At 37.3% G+C, this 24,941-nt stretch overlaps 2 protein-coding genes across 3 annotated transcripts in view; both read left to right on the forward strand.

The window, feature by feature from the left end:
- LOC127881117 (ankyrin-3-like) overlaps nt 1-18,700 on the forward strand; it is a 31,814-nt gene extending 13,114 nt beyond the window's left edge. Inside the window, exons 1-5 of one of the 2 annotated variants that reach the window (XM_052428810.1) lie at nt 8,347-8,475; nt 10,553-10,652; nt 12,122-12,319; nt 13,087-16,333; nt 17,827-18,700. In XM_052428810.1, coding sequence (XP_052284770.1) covers nt 10,560-10,652; nt 12,122-12,319; nt 13,087-16,333; nt 17,827-18,050 — 3,762 coding nt within the window. In that variant the 5' untranslated portion in view covers nt 8,347-8,475; nt 10,553-10,559 and the 3' untranslated portion in view covers nt 18,051-18,700. Of the gene's footprint in view, nt 1-8,346; nt 8,476-10,552; nt 10,653-12,121; nt 12,320-13,086; nt 16,334-17,826 lie in introns of those variants that run through there. The other variant, XM_052428809.1, reaches the window with a different exon arrangement.
- Nucleotides 1,684-5,827, forward strand: LOC127881127 (uncharacterized). The gene is made up of 6 exons (XM_052428822.1): nt 1,684-2,111; nt 3,143-3,295; nt 3,795-4,031; nt 4,340-4,397; nt 5,102-5,261; nt 5,714-5,827. Exons 1-6 carry the CDS (start codon nt 2,086-2,088, stop codon nt 5,731-5,733), a joined length of 654 nt encoding a protein of 217 aa, XP_052284782.1. The 5' UTR covers nt 1,684-2,085; the 3' UTR covers nt 5,734-5,827.
- Nucleotides 18,701-24,941: the final 6,241 nt, after the last annotated feature.

Consider the following 24,941-nt stretch of genomic DNA (forward strand, 5'->3'; position numbering starts at 1 on the left):
AAGCGAAAATAATTTCTTTTATGAATTTTACCACATGCATTAAGCCCCATTTTGCCAGAACGAGTCCAATATACATAATTGAATTGAATGAGTAGGCGAAAGGAACTGGTGATCACGATGATAGCACAGTAAAAGTATTTGCGATGTAAACATATTTGTTCCGTGACACTGAACATAGAAGAAAAGAGTATGAATGTGTTCCCCGAACTAATTATATGTGTCTTGTTCTGTGAAAATTGGGCAAAATGCATGTGCGTAAAGTGTCGTCCCAGATTAGCCTGTGCAGTCCGCACAGGTCAATCAGGGTCGACGCTTTCCGCTTTAATGGTATTTTTCGTTTAAAGGAAGTCACTTTTTACCGAAAATATAGTTAGAGCGGAAAGTGTGGACTGCACAGGCTAATCAGGGACGAATCTTTACGCACATGCATTAATTAAACAATTGTAAGTTTCCCTGCTTAATTATTAAAGGGATCTTTTCACGCTTTGGTAAATTGACAAAATTGAAAAAAGTTGTTTCAGATTCGCAAATTTTTGTTTTAGTTATGATATTTGTGAGGAAACAGTAATACTGAACATTTACCATGGTCTAATATAGCCATTATATGCATCTTTTGACGATTTTAAAACCTAAAAATTATAAAGCGTTGCAACGCGAAACGATTGAATAATTTGGAGAGTTCTGTTTTTGTCGTTAAATTTTGTGAAACTACGAAGATTGCTTTTATAAGGTATAAAATACAACAACTAGTGTAATCGGCGGAATAGCTCAGTAGGCTAAAGCGTTTTTACTTCAGGACTCTGGCAGGACTCCAGGGGTCACTGGTTCGAAACCTGGTCCGGGCAATGTTCTTTTCCTTTTTTTAATTTTATTCTTGATTTTTTACTAGAGCTTTTACGATCCAATGTTTACATTTATCGATATAAAGCATTTAATGAATAAGTTAACAAATGCCAAAATCTGTGAAAAGGCCCCTTTAACAGAAAAAAGATGTATTGATATATAAGGGGTGTTTGTCTCTTAAATACACACTTCAACATGTGATAATATATATGTTCATTTAATATGAAGACATGTCACCTTGGGATTGACGATTGTTGATCCATTTTACCATATTTCTCACTACAATTTTCTTGCGTTACTATTTATTTTCGTGCCAAACAGTGGTAAGGTCAACATACGGAACGTAACGAATAGTCTTCCTTCATTGAAGGCACACCAAACAAGTACATGTAATATTTGATTAATTGAAACCACCATAAGTATTATGAATATATATTCGGATACCTTTTTCACGTGCTACAGCGCAACCGTGTCATCTGATATTGTGTAACTGAAAAAAAGCTTAAATTTTGTATATGATCAAGAATTCACTGTCCAGGAATTTCTGTTACATCTCAAAGAATCACATTTTACCTTAACTTCCTGCTGTTTGTGCATGTAGTTTCTTATTTCATGGATAAGTGCATTAAACTGGCGAATATCATCACTGGTAAATGTAATTACAGCTTTCCACGATCAGGGGAAAATCCACATAATGTGGTGAAAATGTGGACATTTTTTTAGATTTTTTTTGATAGTGCATAAATCGCGTTTAATGTTGCATCTTTATGCCGAGTTACGTCTTGAACAAAGTAATTAATCAATAAACAGATGGAACCCCTAAAGCATGCTTACAAAATAGAAGAGCCTCTGTAAACCATTTAAAAGAAAAATAGATTTTTAAATTGGTCCTTCGAGACGTAATTTTCGAGTCCAATTTGTTACGTCTTTAGAGATATAAGTTTTACACTTAAGTCTGTGTCTAATCAGTGCTTACAATGGTACGGTGTTGCCTTCAAAATACCTACAATCATCATCAGAATAAATCAATTTGGGGGGTAACGTTACATTTCCGCTATTTCTAAAAATAAAATCGGGCGACCTTTTGTGTCCAAAATGTTACGTCTCGAAAAATCAATTTTTTTACGATAACGCTGTTTACTTTCACATATCGGTTGCGCAAAGGCGCCGGAAAATAACTGCACACATTATTTGATGACGTAGAACGCATTCAACGAATTTGTGTACACAAAAGCTGACAACATGGCCGAATCTTCGACACGAGTTCGGTAAGTGAAGAGAGTTACGTCTGAAATAACCTAACCTAGCCTTAAACATCCGAGTTTTTTTGTGAAACGACATGCCTTAGGTATCGTTTTATTGTTTTAAAGTAATTCGAATAGAATTATGATTTGACTTTGGTACGAAAATAAAATGCAAATGAATAAAGGACGACAGAACTGCAAGATTCAATGGCGATGTTCAAAATAGACGTCGTGTCCAAGTTACATCTTAGGAATGAAAATGCATTTAGTCGTCTTTGTTGTCTGCTACGACTTATATTTTCCCACATACTTGTGCCTGGATGGAAACAAATTAGAGATTACCCTGTTCCATGTTTTAAATTGTTATGTTTAACCAAATACAGTGTTTGAACAAAAGATGTAACGTGGACTACATTTTCGACATAAAGGATGTAACTTGGACTACAATTAATTGGGAAACCCGTCGTGTCCTAGTTACATGCCATGTCTTATCAGAAGGCAATTTCTGATCATTTAATTGTTGGGAAGAAAATCATCATGACATTTTTAATCCATTCCATCCTGAGTTGTTTCCCTATTTATTTCATACAATAAATTAACTATACACTGTTCTAATTGAGTTTGCTTTCTAAGATGTAACATTGATGCAATGAGTTGTGTCTTTGTTACAGGGACTTTTTTGTTTTGGTGTCAAAATTACATCTTCAATGTGCACAAGTAATAGTTGTATGTGCATCAAAGTGTTATAAGTACTTTAAATGGTTGCAGTGCAGGTAAGTTCATACATTGATCAGCAATGCTTTTTCTTTTATCTGAATTTAACAAACACATGTTTTTCCTGATGTCTGTGCCAAGAGATGTAACTGGACACTAGCAATTGATGTCCATGTTACGTCTGATGCACAAGTAACAGTGTCCTTGTTTGGGATGCCTTCAACGTACCTGATGTACGTTTGTGGTCCTACCATACATACACATTGGTTCAAAACAAATAAACATAGACATATTCAGTGTTCATAAGTTTTATGTATGTATAAGTATGTGTTTTACGACAGGGAGCTCGAACAGTCTCTGTGTAAGCAGACCAAGAAGTCGGCCATTGACCAAACCGAGCAGCCATCCAGTGACCAGACAGCCAATGACCCGACCAAGCAGCCAGCCAGTGACCAGACAGAGCACATAGCCAGTGACCAGATGACTTCATTCAGGTACATCATTTTAATACTATTCTAATTAAGAAAATAGAATAGTGTTGTGACGAGTGATGGGGTTTACGTCGCTTTTTAACAGCTTCGGTCATATCATGGCGGTCAGTGCATCTACCATGCTTTCCTGGCTTTCTCACACCAGTACTTACACCACTTCTTTCCATATCGCTGACTTCATACTCACATAATCTAAGAATTGTAGGTGAGTGACATATTTTCATTGCCGGAAAGAAGTTCGACCCGACCGGATCTCGAACCGGATACTCAATAGTTAGTTTCACCAAAGCTACAATATTTAAGTTATGTTATTTAGGTTATGGTAGATATCATCTCGGGCTCTGACAGTGTGGGTTAGAGTCCAAGTCGGGGTAAGAACTTCTGTGTGGGATGCTTTCCACTTACCTGTGTTTGTGGTTCTACCATACATACACATTGGTTTAAAACATAAACATTCAAAAAGGTATTAGGTATGTATTTATAAGTATGTGTTATACCATAGGGAGCTTGAGCAGTCTCTGTGGAATTGGACTGAGCAGTCATCCAGCAACCAGTCAGAGCAGTCAGTCAGAAACCAGACAGAGCATTCTGATAGTGACCAACTCGAGCAGTTGGCGAGCAAGCAGACCAAGCAGTCAGCCAGTAACTATGTCGAGATGTTACCCAGTGATGAAACTGTAAAGAAGTTCAATGATGTGACCAGACAACCACCAAGCTCCAATACTGAACAGATAATCAGGTACATTTATATACTAGATTTATTATGCTTTAAGAAGTTTATTTTAATCTGATATTTTTTTTCCCAGTTTTTAAATTCAAGACAACTTGCAGGTCTCTCTCTCTCTCTTCCCCTAATTTAAGCATTGTAGTAAGCAGTTACTATACACTCAATATTGGAATACCCTTACCCAGGAAATGTATGTTCATGTATAAATGATCACTGTGATACATGTAGAAACTAATGAGTGTTTGAAAAGGTACTTGTCTTAATAAAAAATAATAGACTAAGGTGATAGATATAAATATTGTATTAAATCATTACCATAGGATTTGTGCTGGAGATTACATATTGATCAAACATGGTAGAAGTTTTCTTCCTGGTGTAGTGAGTAATCATTTTGTTGGGGTTAATCGTTAGTCCAGTTTATTGTTTCTGTTCCATTGTTTTCAAGTACTTCAACCCTTTGCAGTATAAAATGAAATTGAAAATGCCATGTGTGGATAGCATGAATCAGCCGGCTGATCTTGTTTCATGCTATTCACTACTAATCTTTATACTGGTATAATCTATATAGTGGTATGCAAAACAAAATTTGTTATGTCTATGAAATGTGTACCATTGGAACTGTTTTTTTTAAATTGAGTAGTAACATAAAAGATGGGTATATGCTGCAAAGGGTTAATGTCATTCACAGTTATTTTTAAGAATTCATTTTCTTTCTAGTTTGAAACTATATTGAACTGTCTTTGAAATTTGAAATCAATGTCTGGCAAACTTTTAATATGTTTGTATACATGTATATATTTAATAAATTTATAATTTGATTTTTGGAGATAATTCAGAATTTCAAATAAAGGTGTTTTTTTAATGAGACAATTTCTTGTTCCAAACCATAAACGACACTTAAGTACTGAAGTGAGCATTTAATAGGAAGCAGCTAAACATGCCATTGAATCAAGCAAGCATTTGTTTTAAAGCTAGAAACACCTTACTTGTTATAAGTAACAATAGTATAGAAGCTTTTGTTTTACTATATAAGCAGCAACTTTAACTCAATAGTTAACAACTAAACATGTATTACATTTTAGGTGGATGAATGGCCGTGGGTCATATTCTTCAAGAAATATAAAGATAATGCATGGGTTATGAATGAAATAAGGCATACCATCCTTGAATCAGATATCCAGAGAAAGTTGGAACCACCTAAAGTGTCCAAGCTAGGTCGTCGGCTACTTTACAGATTTGAAAGTAAGTTGAAGTATTTAATGTTACATTAAGTATGCATCAACTGTGACATGTACATTGTAAATGTACTGTGGCCTAATGGTTAAGGTGTCCGCCTTGGGACCGGGAGGTTGAAGGTTCGAGCCCAAGAGGGAGCGTTTGTCCAGGAAATGTTTCTTTTGGGACTTATTATAAAATGGCCAGTTCCTGAGCCGCGAGCTAGTTAAATTAATGGTTAGTGACTGAAATCCGTCTGGCATCTTGCCTAGTGATAGAAGTTGGGAGGGTACTTGGTATAATCAGTTGGAAGTGTCTCATAAGACTTACCCTTTTAATAGGGGTGACACTATAATAAACAAAACCTTTACCTACATACATTTGTTTTCTCAGATTTTGAAGCATTTCCCCCGTCTTTGACTTTATTTTGACTTCTTGTTTTGAATTTTAAAAATATGTAACTCATCCTATATTTCCAGGTTACAAGGAAGACAAGTGAAGCAGAGAGAGAGGGAGAAATACCATGTTTGCAGTTTAGAGTTTGCTGTTGTTTTAGTCTGTGAAAATCTCAGAATAAATAATATGTTAATTACTATCTGTCTCCTTAAAAGCTATTATTTTTTTATTACCCTGCAAGTTAAAATCCGTTTATCTGATTGGTCAATATGCACTGAATATAGTTTAATATTCCTTGTCATTCATATATTGATATAAAATCAGATTTGTGGTTTAATTTTTGAAGGTGTTTAGCCCCTTTTAAGTTCTGTAATGTGCTTAGTTTTTTATTTTGAAAAGTGAACCAATTAACTAACCAATTAGCTAACCAATTAGTTAACATTGTTTAATGCAGGTTGGAATTAATGCTGAAATATAGGAGCTTTCAGCATTTCTTTCAATCAGCATTAAACTACATACATGAAAAGGTGAAAATAGGATAAACTTCGGTTATCTCTTCGCAATTTGTCTGATTTCTTTGACATCGAGATAACGAGAGTCATTTTGTCGTCCAATGTTAGTCTCTGATTTCTAAAAACATGTCAGAATTGTCATTTATAATCAAGAATTATGAACTGCTATCGTTTTAAATGTTTCTAAGTAACTAGTCTTTCATTTGGAATCAAAGAAAGGAAAAACTTTTGATTATTTTAATGTTTTTTATTGAATAAATGTTCAATTTTTGTGTCCAGTTACATCTTCGATTAAAATTGCACATATTTTAATGTCATGGCACTTTGGAGTGGAAAATCTATGCTAGGAACATGAAGTTGTTGGTAATTCAAGAAAGGAATGAATCTCATTAGAACTGTTCATCTATTTCCAAAATTAAAGGCATAAAATTCCATCGAGTCCATGTTACATCTCCAAATTCAGGGAAAACAAAACATCATAATATAAGGGTACACATCTTAAATATGAATTTGACAATTTCACAGTACAACCGTCTTATTTCAATACAAATATTCACATCATTTTATTTTAAGTATCATGTTGTGAAAATCCTGGACACCAAACATTTTGAGATGTAACAGAAATTCCTGGACAACGAATTCTGGATCATATACGAATATAATTTTCAATTAGAAAAAGTCATAACCTTATGACGTTATGAGAAAACGTTTCCTGGATAGAACCTTGCAGAGGGGGTCTGAGTCCTGATGAGTGATTAAACCCACGTATTATAGGACGTTTTTGGCTAAAACTTCCATTTTTCCATTGAACATTCAGTCAAGTGACACACCAAATAAAAATGTAGTTTCAATAAAAATATGTGTCCTTATAGTAATTTTCATACATTATTTGAATTCCCCTTACTTTTTGTTCGATAAAAAATGTAACAATAAGCACTGTTCTGTGTTGATTTTAATTGTACGATATGGATGTACGATAATGAATAAAAGTATATATGGTTGCAATACGATAACCGATTGGACGATTTAACAATTTGTTGTATAAACGTGTAAACAAAATAGCTTACATACCGTGTTTAAAAGACCAGTCTTCAACCAGTATCATATATCTCCTCTAAATTCAGTATTTTCACATAACTATTTGAATGAAGTCTCGAGCAGGTTTGATTCGAACTTAAAGTGTAAATCGCCCAAAACAAACAGTTTTGAATTCCGACCATACATTCACCCTTGAATGACAGAAGTAAGGTTTGTGACGATGAAGACATTAACATCTCACACAATAAAAGTATTTTGACCTTAACCCATTTATGCCTAGTGGACTTTCCCATCCTTCTAAATTGGATCAATTTATTTCCAAAATTTGGGATGTCTATTATATTTATTTCTATATTTAGAATATTTTTTACAGAGTTTCATTTAAGCAAACAGCGCAGACCCTGATGAGACGCCACATCATGCGGCGTCTCATCTTGGTCTACGCTGTTTGCCAAGGCCTTTTTTCTAGACGCTAGGCATAAATGGGTTTATTAATAAAGAGTTAGATTTTTTAATAAATATTCAGCTTATTAGGTTGTTAAATGTACTTTTTTTATACACAGTGAATACCTTAGGTTGTGTCGACCATTCCAAATGAGACTGTTGGTACACGTTTTCTTATTTACAAATGTGGACATCTTCAATGAGTTACGATTGCTGTATTTTCATGAATACAATCTATTTTAACTTTATATCCGCTGACATTGGTCTACAAAGAAAGAACACATTTGACTACCTAACATGCAAGGCAAAAAAGTCCAGATTTACAGTGGTATATAGTACAATGTATTTGAGTTGAAATATATATATCAGATTTTGCGTTAATGGACAAATGCTCGCAATATTGTTCTCTAAAGCCAAATTAAAGAAAAAGTTGGGTTTGAATTGAGTGGATTTTTACCACGAGGGTGGTTGAACAAGTCTTTGTAAAACTCGTTGCTTGCAAACAGTGTTTACATGCATTATGTACACGATGTAAAATATGTAGCCCACATAAATACAAAATAACGAGAATTGATTCAATATTTGATATGCACTTGGAACTACTGTTAAATGTATTATTAATTTAAGGTCAAAGTGGGTAGACTGCCTTTAAAGATAGCCTTTTACTTTCCTTGGGCGCTGCGTTTAGCTAGCTTTACCTGGCTGTAGTAACAGCCGCTTATCATAAGTTATTGCTAGGTCAAAAACAAAACGTACATTTATGTGAAATTTTGGAAGACTAAGTTAATTCTGGTATTTTGTGTTCATGATGTCGGATAAGCGAAATATGTTATCGAAATTTCGATCGAGGGGTAAGCTTCTTTAAATGTGTGCTTCAATCGCGCTGTTTTGCTGTTGTAAAATCCGCTAATTGTTGTGTTTTTTTGCCATGAATTAGTACAGACAGAATTGAAGCAGTTGCGCAAACTTTATGATTGCTTACTTTTGCGTTTCCAAAGTTGATTGATCCGTAACAAACATCATGATTAGCCTGTCGAGAATGATCGGTGTCTATATTTTACAATCTATGATTAAATAATATGTTTTATAGAATAATAATATTAACCATCACGATTTAAATCGTAATTTGCGAAGTGTGATATTGCTTCTAGTTTATTACACAAGCCATTTTGTATAACTTTATGTTATATAATATTGTTGCTTTCATTGCGTTAAAAAGTATAGTGAAAATGTAAATGCTTAATTTATTTATAACTGAAATTCAGTCTGATGAGCCTGTAGTGAGTCCATTTAATGTAGAAATACTCTGGCGGAAGTCATTAATTTTAAATTTATTTAGTAATAACTCTGATCTAGTTTTGAAACATTACACCCGCTTTGCCTCGCTAAGTGAGGTTAATATCCTTTATTAAATTATATAGCATGAGCATGAAATAAACAAAATGTTTCAGCGCACAATATTGTTGCTGATTTAAAAAATGGAGGCTCATATTTGTAATAAATACATAGCTGTAGTTTTGTAAAAGTGTTTTGTTTGGTTTGTTGTTATATATTTCAGTGTGTATTTTTACACAGGGAAAGAAAATCATTTACCATGCATGCATTTTTCTTATAATTTGTTAACTTAGCCAATGTTCTAAACAAATATTTCCCATCGAACTGAATCTACACTATCCAATTTTAAATCAATGATTTAAATATAGAGCGCATGATTACATTAAAGGTGTCGGTCTAAAGTAAATATTTTGTCAATAAATCGACTCAACGACTCAGTACCCATGGTTCAGATAAATGATCAGCAGTCTACCAGATATTGGTTGGTGTGTTTCTACATATCCATCTCCCCCGATCGAAATCTTATGAATAAGAAACGAGCAGCCAAGCAGTGCTGCTATTTACGAGGTTGAACATGAATAAAACAGTTCATGTATTGATATTACTTCAGCAATTACAGGTCACGGTTCCACATACAGAAAAAGAAATACCCGTGCGCATTAATAGCAAAGCAACCTGCTATTGAACGATTATTGGGCACCCTACTTATTGGACATGTTCCATGCCGATCACATGCCATATTATATACAGTATTGGTTGTTTGAATGTTGAAATATAAATGTTATATTGTTCATGAGCTAAATTTACATAATAAAGCTATATATACGAAATGTATGTATATCTATGTTCCATTATATTTGTCAAACGATTTTTTTTACTGAATTTGCAATTTAAAATAAATTAAATCGACGTCTTTTAATGAAACATAATTCAAGGATTAGCATTTACAATGTGATTCACATTATACTAAATATTTAATTTATATTTGTACAAAACAAACCCGTTAAATTCTGCATATAGTGCTAAAAACTAGAAAATCTTTCACACAATAAATATTGGATTTTTAACATCGCGACGTTAATATGCAAAAAAAGTCCCCTAATTGACGAAGTTCGTGGTATTTATGTAGCCTATTATGCAACAGCTCACCAAATCGTTGTAACCATACGCTTAACCCTTTGCATGCTGGGAAATTTGTCGTCTGCAAAAATGTCGTCTGATGAATTTCTAAAATTAGCATTTTCTTTGATTTTTTTCAAAGAATACTATCAGAATAGTAAACAGTTTGGATCCTGATGAGACGCCACGCTATGTGGCGTCTCATCTGGATCCAAACTGTTTGCAAAGGCCTTCAAAATTCGGTTCCAGCACTGAAAGAGTTAACTATCAAAAAAGTTGAAAAAAACAATTTGTAGCTCGTATAAAAAACATTGTTGTCTATTAATTTTAAGGTTCTTAATTGGATTGAAAAAACAACCTCAATCATTCAAGTGACCAGTGCTTGTTTGTAAAACTCCATTCAGTTCCCCGGCGAAAATCTTCAAAGCGGCTCGTCCATTTTACGATCGTTCTCATTTTTTCTCAATATTTCAGACCAGAAATGGATGCGACTGGCGGCAAGCGAAAGGAGAAACCTGTAAGCGACCCGGCCGGAGAGGATGGGGATTTTGTGCAGCTCAGGATCGTCAGAGAGGTATTCTCGTGCGCACGATAATTTAGTGTGCTGAACTTTTATCCCGTAAAACTAACAGCGGGACGGTTTTATCACCATCCACACAGATAGGCAACAACATCGACCATATCATAGTTCCTGTATCGCATGTATGACCGTATTTCCTAAATCGATGTGATGAACCTGTTATTTGTTTCCTATTTTTAACCACTCTGCCACTTAAGTAAAATAATAATCACACATTCAAAGTAAGCGCGTTGTAGCTTTCTGCACAAAAGACAATTAAACAAACTAGAACCAACCCTCTAGGTGATAAATACATTTAAATGCACATTCCGAAAAGCTTAAAGTCGTGGTATAGTATTTGGGTACTGAGAATTTGACTGTAAAAGGTGGTTTTATAACTTTTGTTCTAAGGATGAGTATTTGTAACTTTAACTATCTAGATGACGCCTACCGAACACCTTAGTTCTACAAAAAGGGATGAGTCTTTGTAACTTTAACTATCTAGATGACGCCTACCGAACACCTTAGTTCTACAAAAAGGTCATAATATATATTTTTTACACCCCTAACATAGTCCATCCATAAAGGTATTATCATATTATAAATGGTTTGCGCAATTAAAAATAATAATTCTGCATTTAGTGGGAATATCCGGTTTCTTTGTTTTACGAAAAACCTGTTTGGAAATATGCCATCAACATCTATAAACATTTAACACGTATTCTTAGATCATTAAATGAAAAGAAACATCAAAAATTCATATTATACTACCAAAATGTTCAGCATTTAAATGAGTTTACAACAATGAAAGTCAATACATTCATTGAAAAAGAACGTTCTCTGTAGGATATTTTGGGTACTGTCCAAAGACCTAGCTATGACTTAGACATTGACTGGCTTGAGACCTTATTTTCTAATCAATAATATGTCATATGTTGTTGTTGTCTTTTTTTCTAATCAATGATATTTCATGTGTGTCTGTCTGAAAGGCAAAATGTGTGTTATGTATTGGTGTAAGAAATGTTTAAATGTTTTACTTGTTATAGACCTATTTGTGTATGTTAGTGTAAGAAGGCCACATTGTAAAAAAGTATTAATTCATCTGCATAATATGTATAATGTGTCATTGTCATTATGTGTAATCTTCTGTTAATAAAGCTTTAATTATTATTATTATTATTATCAATAATATTTCATGTGTGTCTATCTATGTGTGTTATGTATGGGTGTAAGAAAATATTGTTTGAATGTTATACTTATTATAGACCTATTTGTGTATGATATTTTAAGAAGGCCACATTGTAAAAAAGTATTGATTCATTTGCATAATATGTATAATGTGTCATTGTCTTTATGTGTAACCTTCTGTAAATAAAGCTTTTATTATTATTATTATTATTATTAGACCTGATCCGGGACACTTTCCGTTATAATGGATTTTTAAAAATATTACATCACTTTCTTATATAATCTTATTTCTAAAGAGGAGGAAGCAGCAAATCAGTTCGAATGGCCCCGCGGTCGACAAACGCAGCATACCGGAAGGTGCGGTGATCGAGGAGAAGCAGGTGACGTTCCGCGAGGAGCCCAAAATCCGCCCAACCACCGCCGCAAGAGAGCGCGCGGATGATGACCTCCGGGAGCTGATATTTGCCACCGTTGATACCAACGACCATAGAAAGGTAAAAACTTGCATGGCCCCTCGACCACGAACGTTTTAATCTAGGTCTGTTACATTTTACTATTCAGACAGCAAGTAACGTTTGATTTTTTTAAAATTGTTTGTTCAGTTTCGAAAGTTAAAGACGAAGTTGGACACGAGTGTTCGTACTCGTTTAGTAACGAGTATTCGCGTCTGTTTCCAGAGGATATCAGCATGCACATGTCCTAGTTACCGGTAGTCTAAGGGCGCCTCAACTTCTTATTATTCTGGTTCTTCTCGCGCTCCCAACCATATATTTTAAACAACTGCGACATTCAACTATGGACACCCATATATAACTGCTTTAACCAATCGAAAAACTTGAACAGTGTGTTTTTCTATCCTACAAGTACCTTAAAGACCAACACGCTTTTTTCATATAAAAACGAGCCGCGTTAAGTAAAAAGGGGGTTAAATGGATGTGCGTAAAGTGTCGTCCCAGATTAGCCTGTGCAGTCCACACAGGCTAATCAGGGACAACACTTTCCAACTCTACTGGATTTTTGCTTACTTACTTTAAACCGAAAATATCATAAAAGCGGAAAGTGTCGTCCCTGATTAGCCTGTGTGGACTGCACAGGCTAATCGTGGACGACACTTGACGCACATGCATTAAACCCCCTTTTCATTGAACACGGCTCAAATGTATGTTCAGATATGATGGCTCAATCAGTATTGCTATCTTAGTTTTGCAAAGCTTAATTTTATTTAAAACACATTAACGTTTATTATTTTCTTTCTTTGTAGTTGATGTCAGTTATTTCAAGCATTGGCAAAAACAATTTGCTCCAAGATATACGGAATAAGGAAACAGACGTGAATGTGCTCCATTACGCTCTTTCACATGATAAGATGGAGACAGCTATTAATCTGATTGACCAATGTTCACTCGAAATGCTGACGTCACATCACGTGGTACACAAATCCGGCGTCTCTGGAAGAAACAATTGTTTGCATATCATTACGGAGAAAAATGATATTGAGATGGCAAAACTTTTACTTTCAAAACTACCTTCTACAGAAAAGAAGCTGGATGTGATAAAATTAGAGACAGCTATTGACATTGAAGGTCAACGACCAAGGTTATTTTCTTGCTTGCATTTAGCCGCATATTACGGTCACACACAACTGGTGCGATTGTACCTAGACACCGGAATCGACGTTAATCATTTGAACGGCAAAGACGACACCGCTTTATTATGGGCCGCTAGGTGGGGACACAACGAAACCGTTAGTTTGCTGTTAGACAGGGGCGCGGATACCGAGGTTTTAAACGACAAAGGATCTACGGCGCTTTATTGGGCAATAAGGTACGAGTTTCCTAAGACTGTAGGTGTCTTGCTTCAAAAGGGAAAGGCGAATCCGAACACGAAACGAAAACTCGGTCTTGTGGCGCCAATCGTAATCGCAGCGGCTTATGGTAACGTGGAAATAATGTCTCTGTTGTTGCAGCATCCGGATATCGACATACACGTCCGCATCCGTGGTGGTGAGATGGCGGTGCACCATGCCGCTAAAGAGGGCTGCACGGATGTGCTGGATATGCTTATTAAGCGTGGTGCAAAGTTTGACGAACAGGACGAAATCGGGGACACTCCTTTACTGCTCGCAGCAAAGAACGGGAATTATGACATTGTACATAATTTAATACGGCGGGGCGCAAACGTAAATCACCGGAATCATGAAGGCCACGACGCCTGGTACTTCGCCATTGAGGACGAGGAAGACAACTCGTTGCTAAGCAGCCTGGTGTCGGCGACCAGAGGCCAGGACATGCTGTGGAGACATCCACTCTGCATCGCGGCGAGCAACGGTAGAATCGACAAGATCAAGTGTTTGTTGAACATGCATATCGAACCGATAAGCGCTGACGCCGACGGCAATACGTTTCTGCACCACGCCGCGATGTCAGACAAACACGAAGTTATCGATAAATTTAATTCGACCATTTCAATCAATATACAGAACAACCGCGGGAATACGCCTCTTCACATCGCCTGCTATAGGGGATACTCAAATACCGTAAAAGTTCTCCTGAAATACAAAGCAAAGGCAGACGTTAAAAACAGCAAAGGAGAAACCGCTTTACATGTCGCTGGATATTCCAAACATATAACCGCCGAGACTGCGAGAGAACTTGTGGACTACATTATTAAGACGCATGCTTGGGAGAGCTTAAACGATAAGGACAACGAAGGCAACAACCCTTTACATATCGCGGGCAAACACGCCAAACCGGAAGTTCTCTGGGAGTTCCGTTTTGTCCGCTTCAAGGATCGGGACAAGGACGGCCTGATCCCCTTGCATGAGGCAGTGCGACCCGGTCAACCCGAGGCACTCGATATGATGCTGGATATCTTTGAAAGCATGAAACGCGATGCGAGGATAAACGAGCAATCTTACGCAACCAGCGAGACGGTTCTACATTTGGCCGCATCCGAGGGACACAGCCGTTGTGTTCAAAGGCTGATTGGACTTGGAGCGGATCTGTCTTGTAAAGATGTAAACGGTAATACGGTGCTTCATCGCCTTACGCTTGCATGCGTGGAGGACAGTAAAAATATCAGCCGCCACCTCGAAGTTCTCGAAACCGTTTTTGACAATGTTGTTAAGTGGTGGTGCATAAAAAAGAATATACCGTTCCCAGAGGAAGAAAACCGCGAGGTCTATATGTCTTATCGGCGCGACTCTACGCAATTCCTGGTCAACAACGTTGTAAACGGCGAAGGGCTGTCCGTCTTAGACATGGCATTTAAATACGTAGTACCGGACATTCTTTCGCGACTGCTGATGATGCCCGATGTAACAAAGTACGATGTTACCAAAGACATTCCTACAGGAGTACATACCTACAGCTTTGATATCACCGGGATCACTCCGAGAACGAACAATGCTATTCGGGGTTGCTGCAGTAGAGCGTCCGTCTCGCCTCTCTTAGAAAAGGACATGAATGCAGACGTCGGTGCAGGGGGATCAAGACTCTCAGGATTAGAATGGCTCATTACTCACACGGTCAAAACACGGGCCGCGGAGATTCTCGATTTGCCTCCGATACAAATGATTGAACGATACTACACGTCAATGGTTGCCTGGACGTTTGCTTTATTGATGGTCGTTCACATCGTCTACATGAGCGTATTCACGTACGTTGGAATCGACTTGCTTGAGAAACTACGGAATGCATCTAGCATTTCTTACTCGAATCCTGAAACAGTGCTCTTGTACGCGTTCGTCCCTCTAGAACCCGCGGTCATCATCCTGTACATGATCTGGAGCACCGGACGGTACCTGTGGACCGGAGACATAAAAAGGAAGGCGCGACTCAGCCGGAAGAGCGGATTCGCTCTGGGCGTGTCCATTTTTGGCTCTTATATTTTTCTTGTTGTGTGCACTGTTTTTGCTGGACTCGTTCTAGCGTGGATTGCGCTGTTTTCTGTGCGTTACACGTACAACGATTATTTCTTCTCCTCCGCCGTTTGCATCGGCTGGCTTTTAACTGTATCGTTCACACGGGGAATACGTGCAATACATTATTTCTACCGAATGCTATTGAGCATGATGCTCCGAGACGTTGTTCGCTTCGGGATTGTCTACCTGTTCGTGATCTTGGCGTTTGGCTTCGCGTTCCACGCTCTGTTCCAAGTGTCTCAGGATATCGTCAATGACTACCTTACAGTCGGCGACACACTTTTCCTCACTTTCAACATGATGATTGGCATGGGTCAGTTGTTCGAAGGAGAATATGAGAAGAACCTGGTCGCCGTGGGGAGGACGCCCGCGTACTCCAAAATCCTGTACCTCATCTACATCATCCTTTCCACCATTATATTACTGAATTTGCTGATCGCGATGATGAACGACTCTTACACGACGATTCTGAGGGAGAATCAAGTCACGTGGCGTATTGAGGTGGTCAGCCTCGGAGTCGAGATGGAGTCATCATTTCCGATGGCGGGAAAGTTCTCGAACGTTCAAATTAAACATGGCGGCGTTGGTAAGAATCACACTACTTTAAATATGTTATTATGTGATCTTGCTACGAAATTTCGTAGCGAGTAAAGTCGAGATATAGAGCGAACATAAATAGAAAATAAACGCTAATCACTTACTTGCTGATATTGCTGGAAAGTGAGTAGCATTGAGAAATTAAACAAAGGCATAAAGGGTATACAACGGCGAAAAATACCTCTTTAAATGTCACGCTCCGTAATGTCAGGCTGTTTGATATATACTATATATTAGGCTTGTTCTGAGATTTTTCGTTAATCCGGGATACATGGACGAAATTAAGTAAATCACCTTTTCTGAAGCCTCCATGTATTTTGAACACTGAACAATTAAGATGTTTGCAATATTATTCAATTTAAGGTGAAAATGGCTATTTAAGAAATGCCTATTAAAACACAAAACTATTTCTTGATTTATGTTCATGTCAATACAGCAACTAAATTTTATTTTTAATAAATCTACAAAAGCGGAGATATATCAATAACACATGGATTAAAAAATATGATATATTTAATACTACTCAAGAATTAGTAAACATTATCAACATAATATTTATCTATATTGGTTACTATGAATATACCATAATAAATTCAAATTATTGACATTCTGTGTATACAATGACATTTTTGAAGTGTTGTTGTTGTTTTATAACTGATAAAAGAAAACAATAACATTATTCCATATCTAATGTATATTATACATCAATGAAGTTTGATGTAGAAATCTTAAACAGTTTCTGATGTATAGCCAAATAAGTTTGTGACTAACGGATATAAAACCAAAAAACAAATATAAATAACTCTTCTTTAAGAAAGCGCGAAGTGATCTTTGCAATGCACATCTCCTCGCTGATATCTATACACCCACGAAGAGTCATGATGTAATCTTATATAGTTACTGAGATAAAGCCCTGAAATGTGTCTAACATAAGGACGTAATGACAGACGGACAACGCCAAAACTATATTCATGCGCATTGAATAGCGTAATGATGGCAACGTTCAGCACATTTTAAAACAACTTTCCTGATTTTTGTAGGGTTTCTTTCTTGCTTTTTGACTCCGTTCTTGAAAACATATCGTGTAATAATGATCGCATATGAAAGGAATCTTCTTTAGACGGTATTTGAACGCTAATTATTATATTTGAAATCTGTCCCTAATTGCGTAATAGCATTTGTAAGTTTTTGTTCATTGCATTCTCTGATCCTCCGTAAATAAAATTCACAATCGGTGTATGTAAATGCCACATTAAGTTAAACAAATACAATATTGCAAAGTAAACTGATACCCATAGCCTTTTCGTTACTTCAATTGATGTGGTACTTATTTGCACTCAATAACAATCTTTAAAATATCAAAACCATCATACACAATCAGCTTTAAAAAATAATAATAAAGGAATCTCTTTATTTGAGTTTTTTGTAATGTAATTTCCGCTGTGTTCATTGCTTGTGTATGTTTTTTTGTTCTCTTTGCAGACAGTATTGTTAACGGCGTGTCACCGGAACGCTGGTACGTATCGATAGCTGACGCAGAGTTCAGAGAACAGATGCGCGAGATGGACCGGAAGTACTACACGAACCAGGAAGAGGTCACCAAGCGTCTGAATGACCTTGATTCCAAGATGGTTGAAATGGAGCGACTGACTAGCAATAAGCTGCAACAGATCACGGATCTGCTGGAACAAATCAAGAGGAAGTGATAATAAAATAACGGAAGTGAATTCGTTTACAAATGTTGATACATCAACGTTTTAACACATGACGTATGGTAGAAAAAGTCGCTCACGGCCGATGACAAGAGCGGAAAGCTGGAAGAATTAATATGCTGTGAATATTTCAATAAACCAATACGGATTAGTGGTTTTTGCATACGGTGAATGTACATAATACAACGAGATAAGAAAGAAAAATTCAAACTACTTTTTTTTCATAATTATTCTGTTCTGTCTTGTCAAAATATCCACATTAAAAAAAACCATGCACATTTACTTCACGACATTTCATATGTATTGTATTTTAAGACATATGCAATACACTGCTCAATCTGTCGTGTATATTAAGCTCATGTATTCTCACAAAACCCGCAGAATTCAGCTCTTGTAAGGTTTAATCTTGAGAGAATGTTGTATACTTATATCTTTTTGGAAAAGGGGTACACAAAGTACGTGAACGAGCAATTGGATTTTCTGCTCTTTCCTCATTCTCAGATACTCATAGTATGTACACAGTATACTAGAAAGAATTTTTGGAATATCTGTTTATATATGCATATCACTGTATTTATTTATGCATTATTTTAAAGTGCAATGTTTTATAAGAAATATGGTTATTTATTAAAGCGAAAAACGCCCTGTTGTCTTGCTGATATTACAAATGAAACTAAGAATATTCAATCTTTTGATTGATACCCGTTTAGGATTAAATATCATAAATCCATCAGTTAAAATACGTTAGGTAATAATGTTATTTCTTCAAGTATGCCTGTTATACATGGTTTCATGTGTATTCTTAACGCATAACTATAATTATGCGTGTTCATAATTGTTTCATGTTTATTTCATGCATTAATAGTGTCATAATATGCACTGTACGAACACTTAGAATGCATTACGATCTCTTAATAAAAGTATTTTATCAGCCTTATAAATTTAACGGATCATGTATCTTTAATTTAATTATAAAATCACTTAATCAAAAGTTGTCACCCTCAGCCACACATGACGCATTATCTGCACTAAATGTATGAATACGGCAAAATTACTAAGTTTCTGTATAACGTGGACAAAAATTAGTTTCAATAAGTGTCTCATATTTTTAGTATTCATCTCTGTTCATTTAATTTTTTTTAAGTATGTTCAAACGTGGTCACATTCATTGTTTTAAAATGCAAATAAATAATGAATAACACTGTTAACCGTTAATGATTCGGACATTCAATTGTATTCGAAACTAAGTTATTATCGCATTCGGTTAATAAAATTTAAAATTCATAAATACATGTATAACAAACACAAACTTATTTTTAAATTCCTTTAAAGCTTATGTAAACAAGTATGAAATTTATAGTTAACAAACATGAGATAAAATTAACCTAGAAATTTTTCAGTAAACAAAATATATTCCGTTTTCGTCATTTGAATATAAAGATACCAACGCACTTTAACCGTGACATGCATAAGGTACAATTCCTAACATATTCTATTTCAATAATACTTCACTTTGGTAGTTTATAATCCGGTATAATTTTAATACGAAATAAACGTTTATCACTTTTTAACTGAAATGGCTGGAATGTGAGCGTCATTTAAAAATTAAACAAAAGTAACAAAGGGTATTAAACGGCCCAAAATAACTGTATCGTTATGGACGTCGCCATCTTGACAATCACGTGATTATCGCCTCTGTAAGAGATATGTTTATTACCATGTCCGGTAAACCATCTTATGTATCCCCAATAGGGATACGCTTAAAATCCTAAGTGGTACTTCCACGGATACATACATTGACATGAAAACTCTCAAAATGGAGCCTAAAAAAGATGAGTCGTTGTAATTTTAACATATATGCTCTACTTCAATATAGATAATTCTTTAAAAGATTTCTTCCCGAAATCGTTTTCCTAGTTCTGACCTAGAGTCCTAGATAGACCATGTGGAAAGCATTTCGCATTTTTATCAAAATTCTTACTCGTAACCGTCGGATATTACCGTATATATGATTTGTTATAGTTCAATATTTTAAATTGCCAGCGACATCACAATCTTCTCCTTTGTCGCAAATCATGTTTTCCCCAATTCACAAAATTCTATTAGGGATTCATAAGTGGTGTTGGGATACATAAGTTGTATTCGTAGTCAGCTTATATATCGTTCGTGTGAATTACTAGTACTTTGGGATCGAGTTATATTGCTGTGCAACAAGATAAGTATTGATGCAAAGCATCAAAGTGCGTCGGGAATTTCAGTGTAAAAGGCACTCAATGAAGTTACATCGAACGATTTTTTTCTACTGTAAATATTAATATATTGGCCGATAATTTTAAACAAAATAGAAAAAGATACTGGTATAACCATTGTCTATGATTTTATGTTATAACCCCCAAATAACCATTATCTATGATGTTGTGTTATAACTCCCAAATAACCATTATCTATGATTTTGTGTTATAACTCCCAAATATTTCACAGTTCATTTTATTAACATTTGTTTCCTTTGTTTTGCTGGCATCAGTGTGCAGTTTTCATTAATGGAACAGAACTGTGTAGGTTTTAAAAAATCTGCTTCAACTTGTAAGCGTTATTTCATATTTTTCTGAACTTCAAGGGGAGCTGATTCTGAACTTATTCTTACGTTGCTCATTTACGATAGGGGTCGAGTACTCATTGATATGAAAACACTGTAAAAGTTTTAATGTGTTTACGACCCCCCCACCCTCTCACACATATATTTTATGGGCATATTAAAAACAAAAAATGGTTACAATAAAACAGCATATTTATTTAAACTAAAATGTCTACATCAAAACAAAAAGTTAACATACAACACAAGTAACATAATTTAATTCTACTGGGGCTCAAACCTTGGGCCTCTCACATGTGAAGCGAGCGTGTATCCACTACACTATGGAACCGATTGAAAAGCGTTTTAAGTTTATTAACGAACTGCACTCCTGTCATATCTTGACATCTTTTGAACTGCACCAGGTCATATCATTCTATCATCAACATGTTGAATGTAAAGTCGAATTGTTCCCCCAATACGATTTTTTTTAAGAAACCCTGGCGGATATGTTACTCGGGGACATTGGTTGATATAATTGTCGGTGCAAAAACTTTTTCACTGGCATACCTTTAAAGAAATTTGTAAATAAAGTGCTAAATATGGGACAAATCCCTGCATCGTCCACTTTAAATAGCCATATTTCAATAAATCCTGAATAATAGAAGCCAGGATTTAAGTAACATACATGGTAATAACTCCTTTGTATATACCAAAATATATTTTAATTTAAAAATGCCTTTAAACAATAATAGATCTCAATTTACTTACCTACCGAAATTCAGCGAAATATATCGGCAACTTTTCCAAGCACATCCAACTTTTCACAGCATATCGGGTTTCCGGGGATGATTACGTCTAGAATAATGTTTTGATGGTTGGCTATGTCATTCTTGTTTTCTTGCTTTAACACTGATTAACAATACATGAACAAAATGTAAGCACTTTGTTTCGTGGATCATTACATTGAGACAGACGCACGGCTCCGGGACAGGCAGTCCAAAGGAAAGCCAGTTAATTTTTCTGGATTTCACCAGCCGCTCAAAGGCGACCAGCCAATTTGATCCCGTTATTCTGAAATTATCAATGAAGCATACGTGAGGTGCGTGAAGTTGGCTCGCCGTTCGACGTTCGAAATTAGTTCAACATTCAAATTACCGAATGTCGAGCTGGCTCGGCATTCCAGCTCGACATTCAGTTCGGCATTCGCATATAGTGTTGTATGCTTATTTTCGAATGTTGAGCTGGCTCGGCATTCCAGCTCGACATTCAGTTCGACATTCGGAGATAATGTTGTACAATAATTTTTGAATGACGAGCTGGCTCGGCATTCCAGCTCGACATTCAGTTCGACATTCGGAGAAAGTGTTGTACAATAATTTTTGAATGACGAGCTGGCTCGGCATTCCAGCTCGACATTCAGTTCGACAATCGGATATAGTGTTGTACAATAATTTTTGAATGACGAGCTGGCTCGGCATTCCAGCTCGACATTCAGTTCGACATTCGGAGAAAGTGTTGTACACTTTTTTTGAATGTCGAGCTGGCTCGGCATTCCAGCTCGACATTCAGTTCGGCATTCGCAAATAGTGTTGTATGCTTATTATGAATGTCGAGCTGGCTCGGCATTCCAGCTCGACATTCAGTTCGACATTCGGATATAGTGTTGTACAATTTTTTTTATGTCGAGCTGGCTCGGCATTCCAGCTCGACATTCAGTTCGGCATTCGGAAAATAGTGTTGTACAATAATTTTTGAAAGACGAGCTGGCTCGGCATTCCAGCTCGACATTCAGTTCGACATTCGGAGAAAGTGTTGTACAATAATGTTTGAATGACGAGCTGGCTCGGCATTCCAGCTCGACATTCAGTTCGACATTCGGATATCCTGTTGTACATTTTTTTGAATGTCAAGCTGGCTCGGCATTCCAGCTCGACATTCAGTTCGGCATTCGGATATAGTGTTGTACAATAATTTTTGAAAGACGAGCTGGCTGGGCATTCCAGCTCGACATTCAGTTCGACATTCGGAGATAGTGTTGTACAATAATTTTTGAATGACGAGCTGGCTCGGCATTCCAGCTCGACATTCAGTTCGACATTCGGAGAAAGTGTTGTGCAATAATGTTTGAATGACGAGCTGGCTCGGCATTCCAGCTCGACATTCAGTTCGACATTCGGATATCCTGTTGTACATTTTTTTGAATGTCAAGCTGGCTCGGCATTCCAGCTCGACATTCAGTTCGACATTCGGATATACTGTTGTACAATATTTTTTGAATAACGAGCTGGCTCGGCATTCCAGCTCGACATTCAGTTCGACATTCGGAGAAAGTGTTGTACAATAATGTTTGAATGACGAGCTGGCTCGGCATTCCAGCTCGACATTCAGTTCGACATTCGGAGAAAGTGTTGTACAATAATGTTTGAATGACGAGCTGGCTCGGCATTCCAGCTCGACATTCAGTTCGACATTCGGATATCCTGTTGTACATTTTTTTGAATGTCAAGCTGGCTCGGCATTCCAGCTCGACATTCAGTTCGGCATTCGGATATAGTGTTGTACAATAATTTTTGAAAGACGAGCTGGCTGGGCATTCCAGCTCGACATTCAGTTCGACATTCGGAGATAGTGTTGTACAATAATTTTTGAATGACGAGCTGGCTCGGCATTCCAGCTCGACATTCAGTTCGACATTCGGAGAAAGTGTTGTGCAATAATGTTTGAATGACGAGCTGGCTCGGCATTCCAGCTCGACATTCAGTTCGACATTCGGATATCCTGTTGTACATTTTTTTGAATGTCAAGCTGGCTCGGCATTCCAGCTCGACATTCAGTTCGACATTCGGATATACTGTTGTACAATATTTTTTGAATGACGAGCTGGCTCGGCATTCCAGCTCGACATTCAGTTCGGCATTCGCATATAGTGTTGTATGCGTATTTTCGAATGTCGAGCTGGCTCGGCATTCCAGCTCGACATTCAGTTCGACATTCGGAGATAATGTTGTACAATAATTTTTGAATGACGAGCTGGCTCGGCATTCCAGCTTGACATTTAGTTCGACATTCGGAGAAAGTGTTGTACAATAATTTTTGAATGACGAGCTGGCTCGGCATTCCAGCTCGACATTCAGTTCGACATTCGGATATAGTGTTGTACAATAATTTTTGAATGACGAGCTGGCTCGGCATTCCAGCTCGACATTCAGTTCGACATTCAGAGAAAGTGTTGTACACTTTTTTTGAATGTCGAGCTGGCTCGGCATTCCAGCTCGACATTCAGTTCGGCATTCGCAAATAGTGTTGTATGCTTATTTTGAATGTCGAGCTGGCTCGGCATTCCAGCTCGACATTCAGTTCGACATTCGGATATAGTGTTGTACAATTTTTTTTAATGTCGAGCTGGCTCGGCATTCCAGCTCGACATTCAGTTCGGCATTCGGATATACTGTTGAACATTTTTTTTGAATGTCGAGCTGGCTCGGCATTCCAGCTCGACAGTCAGTTCGACATTCGAATATAGTGTTGTACAATAATCTTTAAATGTCGAGCTGACCGGTCGACCAACCGAAGACCGATGGACGACCGACGGACGGGGGAGGGATAACCGATGGACGACCGACAGAAAGATAAGGGACGACCGATAAACGATCGATTGGCGACCGATGGACGACCGATGGACGGGAGAGGGATAACCGATGGACGACCGACAGAAAGATAAGGGACGACCGATGGATGATCAACGGACGGACAAGGGTAGACAATGAACGACCGATGGACGGCCAGCAATTGGACGAGGGACGACCAATGGACGGCTGATGGACGACCGATGGACGGCCGACAGTTGGGCGAGCGACGACCGATGGAAGACCGATGGACGGCCGATGGACTGCCGATAAACGACCGACAGAAAGATGAGGGACGACCGATGGACGGCCGATGGACGACTGACAGAAAGATAAGGGACGACCGATGGCCGACCGATTGGCGACCGATGGACGACCGATGGACGGGAGAGGGATAACCGATGGACGACCGACAGAAAGATAAGGGACAACCGATGGACGACCAACAGACGGACAAGGGCAGACAATGGACGACCGATGGACGGCCAACAGTTAGACGAGGGACGACCGATGGACGACCAACAGTTTTGACGAGGGACGACCGATGGACGACCGATGGACGACCGATGGACGACCGATGGACGACCGATGGGCGACCGATGGACGACCGAGGGACGACCGATGGACGGGAGAGGAATAACCGATGGACAACCAACAGAAAGATAAGGGACGAAAGATGGACGA

This window comes from Dreissena polymorpha, chromosome 5 (genome assembly GCF_020536995.1).
Source record: "Dreissena polymorpha isolate Duluth1 chromosome 5, UMN_Dpol_1.0, whole genome shotgun sequence".
Lineage (NCBI taxonomy): Eukaryota > Metazoa > Mollusca > Bivalvia > Myida > Dreissenidae > Dreissena > Dreissena polymorpha.